Source organism: Lathamus discolor, chromosome 13, assembly GCF_037157495.1.
Source record: "Lathamus discolor isolate bLatDis1 chromosome 13, bLatDis1.hap1, whole genome shotgun sequence".
NCBI lineage: Eukaryota > Metazoa > Chordata > Aves > Psittaciformes > Psittacidae > Lathamus > Lathamus discolor.
The window spans coordinates 9549116-9563861 of NC_088896.1; the positions used below are offsets into that span (position 1 = coordinate 9549116).

A 14746-nucleotide genomic window follows, 5' to 3' on the forward strand; every position below is an offset into this window, starting at 1 on the left:
ATCTAATGGCCTGTAGAGCTGCTTTGTAAAATGTTGAGATTGAGCTATAGTGAGATGTTTCCGCCAAGGATATACTTGTTATCAACCCTGTGAAAATCTGCTCGACGTCGGTCAAATTAGCATTTAGTACAAGTCTAAAAGATAATTAATCCCTGCAGTGAATATACTTCAGCTTGTGTTACGGGATTTCTGTACAATTTGCAGGCTAGGGCTTCCACACTCCTCCCTAGTATGATTTTGGACAAAAATGAGAACACAGAGAATTCCCCTCCTGTACTCCTGACACCCAGTTCCTCTTTCCTACTAGCTCTACCTTCATTTAGCACAGAGGAAGCAGCAACTGCATTTAAACAGAAGGTGCAAAATGGAGATTTTCACAGAATATGCAGAATATGTAGAGTAAATGTGGAGATGGGGGTGACTGAACAAAGAGACTGAAAAACACTAGTGTTAGAAAGAAATAGAAGGGAGGCTACACTGTCTGGCTACATACAATTTATTTTATAATGCTAATGCAGTTGTTTGTTGGAATACATTTTCACTATTTGCATAAATTAGAAAGTGTTTCAGAAATGGCGTAGGGAATAACAAATAAAAGGCAAATCATACTTAAACCCCGTCTTTGCTACAGTTCATTTTCTGTATTTCTAATGAATGCTCTCATGTTGTGATGTAGAGAAATGCTGAGTACTCATAAGTCACTCTACAGGCTCTGGGTGTTTGCCTTTGATCATATAAAGGGTTGTATAGTACAGGGCAGAGCATAATGGGGAAAAATCACTTTCAATTGTCTTAATCTGAATCTTAAGAAGCGTATGTGTTGTAATGTCTTAATTCTTTGTAAAATGGGAATAATGTCAGAAGGATAAAGGTATTTTCTTAATACTTCTAAGGTGCTCAGTCACAGTATTTGTAAGCATTATTGGGAAATTAATGAAAACATTAAAATGCAGTCTTGAGAACCAGATTTAAGTAGCATGCAGTAAATAAGGCCTTAGGCCCTGCGCTAACTATTTAACTCAATGTCCATTAAGCATGCAGCCTCTGTTCTGCCTGCTCATTCCGCCAGGTAGCCTTGGAAAATGTGGTATGTGACTAATACAGTGAAAGGCAATATCCTAATGCAGGCACACAGAGGGACCAACATAAGCTTGTGCAGATACTTTTGTCATTACACAACCCTTGAGGATTGACCTTTGCAATCTAGTATTTATACTCTAATTGTAATGAATGCAATATGTATTTGCTTTGTGTAGCTCTGCATCTTTAATTTGTCAGTAATGGATGGTTTTCAGACAAAGGGAGTACACACCGCATTGATGATGTGCTTTGACTTACTGTCTATTTTGCTTAGTTTCATCAAGATAGGCTATGTTTTCAGACAGTGGTGTGAAAAAGGGTCATTCTAAAGGCAGGTGATGAAGATATTTAGGATACTTAAATGATGGGTGTAGTGGTGTTGTGGTCATGAGTTCTTTCCAGACTTTGAGCCAAAGATGGCCGCTTTGTCCATGTGTAAATGTTGGTGCCACTGGCTGTATGGATGTCCTTTCTGCTGCTATTTCCAAAATGAAAATGAGATAAGTAAAGGTAATATAGTGTTAGTAATCATTTAATGAAGTGTCTGTACTGCAGTCGTAACTGGCATGCAATCAAATCTGATGACTCGTTAGTGTGATGTATGTTAAGTGGTGTAAGGAACACAGAGGATCCAGATGTGGAAGACATTTGCTCTTAATCTGAATTGCGGATATATATTTTTACTGTTGTTATGTGAATAGTAAACCACCCACAGGCACTTGTTCCTTTTTTGGTAAATGTGGATGTGTTTATTCCATTAAGTTTACTGCATCAGACTCAAGGCTCTATTTATGTGGCCAGATTTATGTGTCCAGAGATCACTCGTCCCCTTAATTTATGGCACTTTCTTTGTTTTTTCAGTGAGGAAGGATAATCTAAGTATTTCATGGTAGGGGGGCATCATGAACCTCTTAATTCCTTTTTCTCCCTTTCCAAAATCAAGCATATCATGTTCATTAGAGCCCATGTATCAGAAGTTCTTGCTGCTGTTATGCTATATAATAAAACCTCGAAATGAGCTTTCCTCATTCTGTATGTTCCATTTCAGATTTAACATCATTTTTGGAATTTCAAGTAGGGTCATTTTGCCTGGAGTTGTACAACATTAACCAGAGTAATTCAGTTATTTCAGAAAACCGATTAGATTGTCCTTTCTCAAGGGTGGAGACTTTTGTATTTGTTCTGTAAGGTGTGCAGTACTTTGCTGGGCACTGTGTATAACTAATATTACTGAATTCTGCCAGAATTGCAATAAAGTGTGTAGTTTCTATGCCATTATATTTTTCTTAAAATAAAAGGCAAAAGCACGTTTTACACCTTTTTTTTTTCCCTGCACCCTGTGGATGAAAGATGCTCCATCCTTATCCTCTGTTCTGTTGAGTCTTTCACATTGGTATAGTGCACTGTCATTATCTACTCTTACTTTATTAAATGATTTCTGAGTGTGGGATTATTTGTGATGTGTATGTCATGACACTAGGAAAGTGCGTTTTCTTCTGTGTGTATCTGTAAGTGGCTTCTGTATTTTGTGCAGCTGTATTTTATTCCTTCCTTGAGGCTTGAGTAAAATGCTTTTTTGTCTTAAGGCAAAGATAAGTGTATTTTATTGTTATAGGAAAGGAAAATAAATAGATATTTAATCTTATGTTACTAATCTGAGAGTACTTGCATAGTATTTTGGAGTTCTGCAAAAACAATGCCTTAACACCTAGAGGTGCAAGCATGCTTTAAGATGGAATCACTAGAGGTGCCAGTGCAACTGTATAATATGATTTAACAGTAGGTAGATGTATTATTCCCTGTTGTAGTATGTGGTCTGACAAATGCAGTTTGGTTGTAGAGTCTAAATAGTTGAATTCCAGCGACCCATCGTTTTTAACTCTTAACATTGGCGTGTTCATGGTAGCTAACATTTTTATTGTGTAGATTATGAAATGTGTTGTAATTAATCCAGATTATTAAACGAACCCAGATCTTTCTCTACCTGTGTAAATTTAAGTATCTTGTCAGCCTTTTCCTAATGATTTTGAGTGAGAGGGAGCTGGAAGACTCATCGGTCACAGGGATTATGTCTGTGCCAACTTTCTGACTTCCCAAATACTACTTTTCAGCATTATGAAACAACAATTTTTTGAGGCCTTCGTATGTGAATTAAGCTGTGAGGTGTGTACTGCTAGCGTCTGTAGCCAAAAAAGGTTGGAAACTCAGCTTTAGTGAAACCTGGAAACTACTACATGGATTATTGAGCAGTTAATGAATGTAGCTTATGTCTTTTATCATTAATGGGCACAAAAAATAAGTAAGAATTTTCTTTTATTGATGAATGATACCATGGTACAGCGGTCACTCTGTTGGCAGCATATGGCAATAATTGATGGGGTAATGGATGTCTTGGTACTAACAAGAGGCTGAATTACAATTTACCCTTTCCTTGGTGGGTTTAAGTCTGGGTCTGTTACCTGTCTTGTTACACATTTCATAAAACTTAAGGCATCTTTGAGATCCTTTAGCCTTCAGTGCAATTCAGTTCCAGTTGACTTCAAAAGTTACTAGGGAAGGAGAGAGCAATCAGCCTCAAGAATCTCTTTTTGCCTCTTACAAGGAATTGCTGGGAAGGTATGATGAACCAGCTGTCTCTGCTTTATGTGTGTAAAACTTCTGTCCAGTTGGGTGGCCAGTCCTTCTCATTTGTGAGAGGGGCTGAGAAATCACAGAGGGTTAGGAAACACAGTGTGGTCACTGCACGTGTTTCCTTAGAGAGGGACAGAATGAGTTGAATTCCTGCTCTGCTTTCTCTGAGCCTGTGCCAGCTTGACCGCACTAGGCAAAGGAAGGGCAAACCCTTCTCCTCCTCTCCTTTCCTGCAATACAGTGAGCTGTTAACAGGAGGACACAGCTGAATAGCTTTGGCAAGGAGTATTTGGGTGCTTATTTCTCACAGCAGAACTGTTCCAAGGGTTATGGAGTGTAATGGGAGGCAGCTGGAGAGGCTCTTCCCCTGCATGTTCCCCATGGCAATAGGTCTCATTCATTTGCTTCAGTTGGCGAATCCCAGGATGTGGCTCTTGAAGTATATTCAATTGAGAGTAAATTCCTACCAGTCTCACTGTAGGACTGCAAGTTGAACATCATTGCTTTAGCATAAATCTTTATAAGAGATGTTAATGTCTGGTTAAAATATGCAAATATTTACTGACTTGTCTACTGTTTGTCAGCTTGGCATGCAAGACCTTGGATCTGATCCTTCTGTCTTGGCAGACATTGGGAATTTTGCCAATAACATTAATAGGAACAGCATTGTGCCCTCTAATCTGTTTGTTTATGAAGTACAGTGAGAGTTATCTGGCTAGATGCTTTACAGTGAATTGAGAAAGCATCTGTTTGAAATTTTTTTAGGAACCATCACATGCTTTAACTTATTATCTTAATGTATGGACCCTTTGATTGCATAAAATACATCCCTAAGCTGTGAAGCATGAAAGTGCGCAGTCATGAGTTAAACTGCTGTGAAACACTCAAATTTTGGTTCACGTTGTTCTCTCCTCCTACATTGGTTTTTAATTTGAAGTTGGACTCATCAGACTGTGGAGTAGTTCTTCAACAGCCTCCTGTGCACCAGGCAGGCGTAGTGTTTACTTGAAATAAATGACTGTGTAGATCACGTTGTTTATGGCTCTTCCTCCTCAAGCTGCTGTCCCTTCTGCCTTTCCCAGCCCCCTCTGCAGTTCTGCAGGGGAAATGTGTGCTTTTATTTGGAGATTAGATTGTAGTTACTCCCTTTATGTTTGTTTACAAAATCCCTTTGGAAAGAAGGCAAAATACTCATTAGGAATGTTGAGCCTGAAAATCATTAGTTGTAGGGAGGAAAAAAAACAACCCTCCTAGTTCATTGGAAAAAAACCACCAAGGCTTAAGTTAAGGTCTTTTAAATGATATTTTGTGGAAGCTGAGCCGAGCACAAATGCCTTTGAAGGCCAGTAAGTTTTCTTCTACTTAAAGGCAGGAATTTTTTGGAGGTACAAACTGTAATGCCAGGGTGAGATTTGTGGATTAGCCAGTGAAGAAGAGTTGTGTAAGCTTCTGTCCATGCTCTACTCAATGTGATGCTTACTGCCATATCGGGTGGAAATCACAGGCTCTGTGTTTAAATACTTCACTTGAGTGTGTAAATCAAGAGTTCTTCTGTAGGCAGCGGTGCTGCTGGGTTCAAAGCTTTGTATTGGCCACTGATAGTACAGGCTCTGTTGATACAACATTGTGCCTGTGTTTCTAAGGTAGGTCCACCTATTTTAGATGTGTAACTTCAGATGGTGGGAATGTGCCTATTTACTCTTCCTTGAAATTTTGCAGACGTACTAAACTTTGCTGCTAGAATAAATTGTTACTCAAATTTGAATTTAGGAATTTGTGGCATGTTGTTCTGCAGGCCATTTTGAGAAAATGAATAATCCTGGCATTTGTTCTGTTACATGCTTAGTGTTTTAATCTCAGTTTTACAGACAGAAAAAGAGAAGTGCATAAGTGATTTGCTCAGTTTTGTGAAGGGATTCAGGAACGCCGCACAGATGTTGTGACTCTTCAGCTTTCCATTCTAGTCTGTAATAATTTCTACTCTTGGAATCAATGTAGAAATTCCTGTTTTATATTTGAAATCTCTTGGAAAATAAACACAGAACTCAGATTTCCTTTGACAAGTGTATAGGCCTTCGCTGTTAAAATATTAACTGTTCTGCAATGATTTTAAGCATGGGTAGGCCAGGTACTACAATAGCTAGATTTTAAGAAAGCATATTTGTAATTCACATTTTACCTAAACTACTCTCAGCTGCTGATTTAGGCACAGCTCAGGGGACCAAAATTAGGAGCACAGGTTTTTAGAGAGTCATCAGGAAGAGCCAACTGTGTCCAGGGAGCAGTTTAGAGCACCTGGATTGGAGCCTGAAGTAGATGGTGCAAATACGCAGTAAATATGCATGTTTGTGTGTGCATGTATGGATACAAATGCAATTGAAATTAAATCTGAGAGCTGGAGTGTATAATTTTCCATATGTTGTCCACATACTGGTTTTCTTCATTACGATTAGATTTTATTTAAAACAAACCAAACCAAAATTAGACTGCAGTGGCTCCTTCTCTATCACTGTGTCCCATGCACTGTGACTTCAGTGGATTTTGTAATTATGCTAAGAAATACTAATAGCATGACTCAGTTTAGCCAGTTACCCAAACAGCCTGGTCCTGACTTTCCTTGGCTCCACTTAACCTAATCCACAGGTTTTTGCTTAGGATCAGTTACCTCCTATGAAGTGCTTTGTAAGTCTTCAAGTTGACGAAAGGCATTATGTGGTCTTTGCAGTCCTGCTGGGGGTCAAATCCAGCTTCTCCTCAGACAGACTAGTTCAATATTTATTAAAACAGCCAGCATAAGCCAATTGGTAAGTAACATGGGTTTCTTTTACTTAGTGCCATATTGGAAAAGGAGGACTGGGTAACTTCACTTTCAAATGCCTTCAGTTATGTTGGCCAGGTCAGTTAGGATGGGATCTGTGTATAATCAGTTCCTTGGGAATAAACACACAGCAGCTCTGCTCAGACTTCTGGTCAAAGGAATTTTGGTTTTATGTCAGCCAGGAAGTGAGGAAATCAAAAGTACAACAGAGTTCATGAAACCCTCTCTTTTCAGTCCCTTAGGAGGAAAACAGAATGTACATGAGAAAAACATCAATTAACTGTTGTATTGCTATTGAAACAAATCCTAGATTTGTAAAATTCACGGTGGCCTAAAATGTTACTGAAGTGGAAATCAGTGTAATTTTTAGTTGTATCTAGAAAGCATCCTTACATAAACAGCTTTTATACCTAACATTTGTATAATTGAAAATATGTGCTTAAGTGATCCAGCTGAGTGTCTTTGATGTTAATGGAATTACTCCATGAATGAATTACTCATATGTATGGAAATGCAAAACCTACTTGCCTGTTCCTATTCGGATTGAAAATGGGGGCTTATTTTTAGCAGGAAAAGAAATATCTGGATGAATGAGGTAATATTTTGCAAGGCCATTATTAAGGAAGACGCATATGTCACAGATTTGTATCAGGATAACTGCAAAATGTTCATGTTTGTCTTCCTCCATTTTTTTGGGAAGAGACATTGTGGTGCATAACAAATCTGTATAAAAGTTGTAAAAGGAAAGGTGGTTTAAATCAAAATTGTCTTGGAAAAAACCAATATGCCTTTACGTTTCCATATTGATACCGAATCAGATTTTAAGAATGCAAGGGAATGCGTTCTTCCCTTCTATGTTGTTTAGAATATGTAAAGTCTCATTTATATTTCTACTGTCTGTTGGCTCTGGCATCTGTTAATGAGGAGGTGGGATTTTTCATATAAGGAAATTACATTTATTTGACCTTCACATTAACTTCCTGACTTTCTCTTAGTTTGGTTAAAAACCTAAAAATGTCAAGTGTAAGGGAACTTTTTAGCACCGAGTTTTTAAAGTGAGCTAAAGATAGTTATTTGACACAGTCGTGATAGTTGATGTATAATCACAAATATTGCTAGTTTGCTGCTTGCTAAAACTGCAAACGAGAGCTCTACCATTTTTTCCTCTTTCAGTTACAAGAATGTAGTTTTGTGAAGTCAGCTTTAAAGTACAATGTCTCTAAGGATGTGTATTGTATATTTAAATCAAGGAAGGGAAAATGGAGACAGGGATTATTGAAGTGCTTTGCTTTTCTACTGGTGGATTAGATTGTGGATAACCATTTGTCTCTGTTTATTGGTAGATAATGTCTGCCTTGAATACAGATCTTTATCACAACTTTTCAGGTTTTTTCCTGCCTAAAAATAAGTGCTTTAAGATTATTTAAGAAGTTGTGCACAAAGGTGTTGGTGTGACAGGGGTACCTAGGTCTTTCTCAGACACAAATGGAAATAAACCAGCTGAAGGAAGAGGAAAGCAATTTCCTGTTGAGATCCTGTTCTTTCTTATTCATCCTTGTCTATCCCCATTGTGCTTCACCCAGCCAGAGAGCGTGGTTCCTTCCCCGAGTGTAGGTGAGAAGTGCTTTGGAGAGAAAGTTGTCTTGGAGTAAATGGCTGCAGGCTTGGAGAAAGAGCAGTTTGGATGAGTTGTATAACTTTCAAAGCAAAGATCATATTGTCAGCAAAGACCCAAAAGCCTCTATTGGTAGTGGGTTTAAATGCCTTCTTGAAATAGAATCAAAACTGAAAGCTGGGAGCAATGGAGAAAAGTCTGGGAAGAGATTAGTTAGTGAGAAAGCTTGGGATAGGAAATGTGAGTGGCATAAAAGGAAGGGGATGTGATACAGCACCTTGAGATGGGAATGGAAGTTGGTTGGCAAGTTGTCACTGCCATTATACAGCTAACCAACATTTTATCGTCCCCTCTGCCCCCACTCTAGGATTTCTGTCCCTGAGTCATGGCAGACAGAAGACCAGAGAAGTCATGTGAACAAGCATGTGAATCTCTTAAGCAGCAGGATTATGAAGTGGCAGTGAAGCATTGCACAGAGGCTCTCCTTTCCCTCAGCCAGTACCCCCCAGCTCACCTCCCGGAGGCATGCCAGGCAGAAATCGACCGCATCAAAATCGAGACTCTTCTGTATAGAATTGCTTCCTTTTTACAACTTGTGAGTGTGACTCTTTAACAGTATTTAGTGAACTGGAAATAACATCGAAAACCTTGTACCGTCAACATTTAAATAAAATTCAGAGTTTTCCTGTGATTGGCATGTTGGTTTGCCACGAATCCCTCTTGCTAAAGCATATATGAGGCTCCTGTCTTGTAGTTTTCCTTGATCTGTTTATTTTTCAGGACTGGGACCCCTAAGTAGTTTGGGTGTGAATCACAGTTCTCTAAAAGAATGAAGAAAAATACTTAAACTAAAAATATATTCCAGGAAGGCAGAATGTCTGAGTTTAGGGTATTATGTTTTCACAGTTATGCTGAATTACATACCAATGACCTTATCTTTAAAGAGCGTGAAATTAAGGTTGCAAGCCTAAACACCCAAAAAAAAACAAAGTTAAGGAATGCCAGTATTCAGGTAGCCAGTTCTCACCTAATTTAGCTCCATTTGCACAGACCTGACTTTAGTCTTTTAATACTTGATCATGTACCAGCTTTCCATTGCTGGACTAGAGCATGTCTTGTGAAAGATGTAACTTTTAGGTACTGGCAGGTTTTAATGGAAGTGTGAAAACTGGAGTCTTTGTAAAGATTTTTAAAGTTAAGAGGCTTAACCTTGAATTATAGGTGATCCCATTGCCAAATTCCTGTCCTTCCTTTAAAGCATCAGAGACTTACAGTTTCTTAAGGGAAAGGACAATAAAGTGCTTAAGAATAAACTTACAACCTGCTTCATGAACCTATGTTTTTCCTTACCTTTGTGTTTTGGAAATATTATTATGGATTTGCAGGAGCTTTGTCCGCCCCAAATATTCAGGTACTGGATATGAACAGTTTCATCCCAAGTGGAAAAAGTTTGGCCAAGTTGTAAGACCTTGCTGGGCAGCTTTAAAATAAATCTTGCCCATCTGATACGAGATCATTTTAAATACACAGCTGAATTGGACTATGTAAGAGCTGGGAAACTTCTTAAATTGAGAGGTCACCTGTCTTAAACTCCCTCGGGGAATAGATTCAGAAATAACTAAAGTTGTTTTTTTAATAGAAGTTACTATGGACTTGACTTCTCAAAATCATTTGCATAGGCCAATGTGCAGATATGTGCTGAGCAGTATTTAAGACATTTCTGACCTTGATGCCTTCGAAAATCCTGTGAGGCACCCATCTGAATGTTCATCATACTGACATTATTGCAGTAAGTCTTCAGGGGCTTTAGAAAGATATTTGTAATCAAAACTTTCCTCTTAAAGACTTGGGTTTCTACAGGCACTTGAAGGCCTAAAAAATAATAATTCAGTGGGTTTTTTTTTTCCCCTTGTTTTACTAAATGAAGCAGTTATTTAAAAGCACCACTGATAGGACAGTAAAATAAAACACCTACAGATTTCAGCAGCATCATGTTGGTGCAAGTTTAAAAGAATTGCAGTGGCCGGAAAATAAAGTTCAGTTTTCCTGTATTTTCCTAGGTGTTGTTAGACACCTGCAAACACACATAAAACATGGGGGGTTGGAACTAGATGATGTTAAGGTCCTTTCCAACCCTAACTATGCTATGATTCCGTATACTTTGCCCATTCGTGTTCCTCTCTTAAAATGTCCATTTGCTGAGAAACAGAAAAAGTCAGCATTCTAAGAATTAATTATATTACATTTGACATGTGACTGCTGTTCTTTACATGTTGCACCCAGGAAAAGATGAGGTAATGGATTCTAAAACGCTTTAAGACACTTGTAATTCAAGCATGTCGTTGTTTGTGCTAACTGGAATGATGCCATCTTTAAACTTCTCATGTTTTACCTTTCAGAAAAAGTATGGGCAAGCAGATGAAGACTGTAGGCATGGTATGCTTATTTCTTTTTTTTCATTACATAGTGTTATAAATTGCACTCAGTTGTCTGCATTTTGAAAACTGATGCCCAGATTTGTTAGTTTGCTAACAGTGATTTTTTTTTTTTTCCCTAGTTAAAATGATGTGTCTGCCTTATAAGACTTTTTCTCCCTTTTTTTTTCTCTTTTTTTTTTTTTTTTCCTTCTTTTTTTAGAGAGATCTCACTATTTTCTCATATTGACTCATACTGAAGTGCCAGAACTCAAATGCATGTCTTTGGCACAGTGGTGTGTTTGGCCAATAGATAACTTAGTATACTATTATATAATAGATAACTTAGTAGGACGAAGAGCTAGTGTTAGGATTCATGTAAAGTTAAAGACAGTTGATGGTTCCGTCTTTCTTCCTGGGGACATGGTTGGTATTTTGGTTTGCATTTTGGGACTTGATTCAGAGAAAATCAAGATGATGTACTTACATTGATTCGTATTTGTTAAAGCTTCTAAATGTGCATATGGCACATTGAAGTTGAGCCTTTCATATTTCACTGCTTTGTGCAGTCAGGGTATTTTTAAAGGAATTAACCATCCTGCCTAATGTTCTGTTATCCATGTATGATGCAAGTGACTCAAAACTCACTGAGAACTCTCTGCAGAGTTTGGTAAGCGTTGGATTGGTAAAGAGAAGGTGGGTAGATCTCACCTTTCAGTTGTTAGTGCCTTAACTACTCTTGAATTTTAAAGAGTAACCGCAGCTTTGTTACACAGACTGATATACTGTTCTGCCATTCGTGTGCTAGCAGTGATGATCTTTAAATTGTTCATTCTGGTTTTGTGTGGGTTTTGTTGTGTGGGTTTTTTTTTTTTTTTTTGTGGCTTGCTTGGTGGTTTTAAATACATTTGTCTTCATTGATGCTCAAGTCTGGGGAATTTGTGTGGCTCTGCAGCCTGCTTGTGAAGGCCCACAAAATATAACTAAGAAAAGTAAACTTGCTTCTTGCTTCTGTAGGTGTGAAATTAAAGTTCAACAGATTTAAAAAGGCTGAATGTCACTTAATCAGTATCATGCTTAAAATAGTCTGGAGGCTTTTTTATTTTAAGATGCTTCTTTTAACTGTTGATCTCTGCCAAGGGTGTAATATTCTGACTAACCTCACAGTTGTCTTTCGCGATGGCAAATCAAAGTGAGACACACACATGGAAAGATGAATGAAGGTGAAAGGAGGTAGGAGGGAGAATGCTGTTTAATGAATAGGATTCTCATTGATGAGGTCTGATGGGTTTGTCATAGGGGTAGATCGGTGACATCCATCTGTGAAACTTTTTCTTGGCATATGTGTCAGCTATCAGGATATCAAAGAAACTGTCATGTTAACTATTTTTCTTCTCTCACTGGATGGGCATAGAAGTGGGTGGAAGAGCAGCACTGATGCCTACTTTTTTTTCCCCAATTAAGTAAAGAACTTTCAGATATAGCAGGTAACAAAGGAATTTCATCCGGTTTAATGTTAATTTCTTTAATTCATGCCAGCATGTTCTGCAAATATTTTTTCCAGATCTAAACCAGAGGACATTTTTCAACTTATTTAATGTCATATTTATATATGTGTATAAAAATGGTTTGTGTGTGTATTTTTGTATACACACACATTGTATTTTTATGACTGTATGAATGAACTAGTTGGTTGGGGTTCCCTAGGATGTGCTGTTACCAATTGTAGCCCATCATCTGACAGTTTAGAGTATCTGCATTTGTGATCCTGGAGGGTCTTAGTTTTAGTTTTATGTTTGAAATATCCTTGGTTAAAAACAACCTTAGCGTGGACTACTTGATACTCACACTTCCTTGATACTCTTTTTTTTTTTTCTTAGATAGACAGCTTTATTTAAGCTGCTGTTCTGTCTTTTTACAAGACTTGACATGTTGCATACCTATGACAGTGTTTTATTTTAACCTGCATGATGAGTACATTTGAAATAACTGGAGAAATAAAAGTTCTTTACAGTGTGCTGCTTGTAGCTTTACAAGGAATGATGGCACTTTGTAATCCATTAAATTATTCCAGAAATCTTTACCAAAAGATACTGGTCGATGTGTTGTGTAAGTTTTTATGTGCAACTGTATGTTTTAGCTTGGTGATCCTGTGCAGTTAATGATACGAAAGATCGTAATTGGACATCCAGTCTTCGAGGTTAAAATAGCAAACTGTCAGACATGTTAAAGCTATTTCTGGCGCGGCTCCTTCTGATTTGGGAAGTAAGCTCTATTTTTGGAAACGTGGTCAGTATCGTCAGAGTGGTGAATTCAGACTGATCTTTGAGGAACTTTAGAGACAGGATTTAGTTACCATTTCATTCTGAAGAGATCCTGAGTTGTCTTTATGTAACTGTTTTGTGGGACTGTTTCTTCTTGCACTTGGTGTTAATTGTGCGAGCGGCTGTTGAGTGAGGAGTTTTGATTTATTATTCTCCAATGCAATCCTGAAGTTATGGTGAATGTAAAATTCCTGTTAGCATTAACAGGAGCTGTTCGCATCTGCATGAGTAGTGGTATGAACACAGACATTGGTGTTGCCTGCAATAACAGTAATACCTGTTACAATTCTGTAATTTTAAACAACTGTCCAGCCTTCTTTTCAACTCACATGCTTAGCTTACTAGCTTTTTAGTCACTCTGGCATTTCATTTTCTGGACAGGTAATATATACGATTAAGTGTTATTCCTGCTTGTCTGAAGCACGTCTATATCGTGAAATAAATCCTTTCACTGTTGGAAGTGTCAATGAAAGTGTCTGTTTGGCAGCTCTCTGATCCAGTGCTAGAAAGCATTAGGAAAGTTTTCTGTTACACAGAGCCTGTAAATTTCTGGACTCAAACAATCCTTCCTATATCCTGCACTTTACAGTGTAAGTGAATAAAAGCCCTTTTAAAAGTTGCAGGAATTGACCACAAGGAGGTTGGCTATATTTGGAAACGACAGGGCATGTTTTTTTGTGAGCATGAATGGATCTTCCTGAGCATGTTTGTGTTACTGAGAGGTTGTTGGTTGCGATTTATTTTTTACCCTTTCTGTGAAGAGGAGGTCCTTTGTGTCTGTGTCAGATATTTGAATTTAACCTTCCCATATTTAATTTTTGTCTATTTTAGCATGTAAACATGACAGCCTTTTTTGAGCTTGTACAGCTTGTACAGCTTTTCTTGGATGGTGGGAGACAAGTTTCAAGTTAATATTAGACAAGAACAAGTAATACTTACTTTAATCCCAAACTTGTCTTCCTAAGAAGCCATGGGTCAACCCAAGTTTCAGACTTTATTTTCATGCTAAAGATGAAGGAAAACTGTATATAGTTTAATTAAATGTATACTGTGATGAAGCTAATAGCTGCTGATTTGTGTTGCAGTGCTGGGAGAGGGGCTGGCCAAGGGAGATGGATCTTTCCGTGCAGTGCTCTGCTGCATGCATCTTAAAGGGAAGCTGCAAATTGTGTCTAATGTTCTTTCCAAATCACTGATGGGTGAATCACTGGTAAGTGGGTTTGTTCAATCTATATAATTTAAAAAGCAGTTTTGTATTTCCTTTTTTAAAAAATGTGTATAGTAATGAACTTCTGTAAGGCTGCAGCTAAAATGAATTGCATCAAAACCACAATGATAAGTATATGGGCACACATATTTCAGCAGGATACCTCGGTTGTAGCGCTGTTTTAGAGGTGTTGATTCTTGGTTGCTGGCCTGAATCCTCAGGGAATACGAAGGAATTTTCATATTTATGGCATTGACTAGAATAATGTAAATCTCAAACTTTTGCTTACTTTGTTAAAGTTGCACCTAACATCATATGATTTTAAGCAGAAAAATGATTGATGGGGCTTCTAAATAACTAGCACATGATAAGTTGTAAGAGAGCATGAAAAGCCTTTCAGAAAAAAACCCAAACCTGTGTATTTCCAGATGAAGATAAAGCTTTGAGTTCAAAGCTTCTATCTTACCCTTCAACTGTCAAAACCTGTAAAGATGCTTTTAACCACATTCAGTTAGTAACTGTTGTGACTCGTATGTGACTACTCATATGGGAACAATTAGGGACAGTAAGTCTCACAGGATAGTGTCCTTTTTATTTCTGTAATCTAGATTAAATAGCATGCAGTTTGTCACCATGAACTGCTGGTGATGCTAAATC

The 14746-nt window shown here is 37.8% G+C and overlaps 1 protein-coding gene across 4 annotated transcripts in view; it reads left to right on the forward strand.

Annotated features, from left to right (window-relative positions):
* The window catches only part of HELZ (helicase with zinc finger), an 87176-nt gene that overhangs the window by 8353 nt on the left and 64077 nt on the right, over positions 1 to 14746 (forward strand). For 3 of the 4 annotated variants that reach the window (XM_065693511.1, XM_065693512.1, XM_065693513.1), the window contains exons 2-4: positions 8512 to 8739; positions 10544 to 10580; positions 13968 to 14092. In XM_065693511.1, the coding sequence (XP_065549583.1) occupies positions 8530 to 8739; positions 10544 to 10580; positions 13968 to 14092 (372 nt within the window). In that variant the 5' untranslated portion in view covers positions 8512 to 8529. The remainder of the gene's footprint in view (positions 1 to 8511; positions 8740 to 10543; positions 10581 to 13967; positions 14093 to 14746) is intronic. The other variant, XM_065693514.1, reaches the window with a different exon arrangement.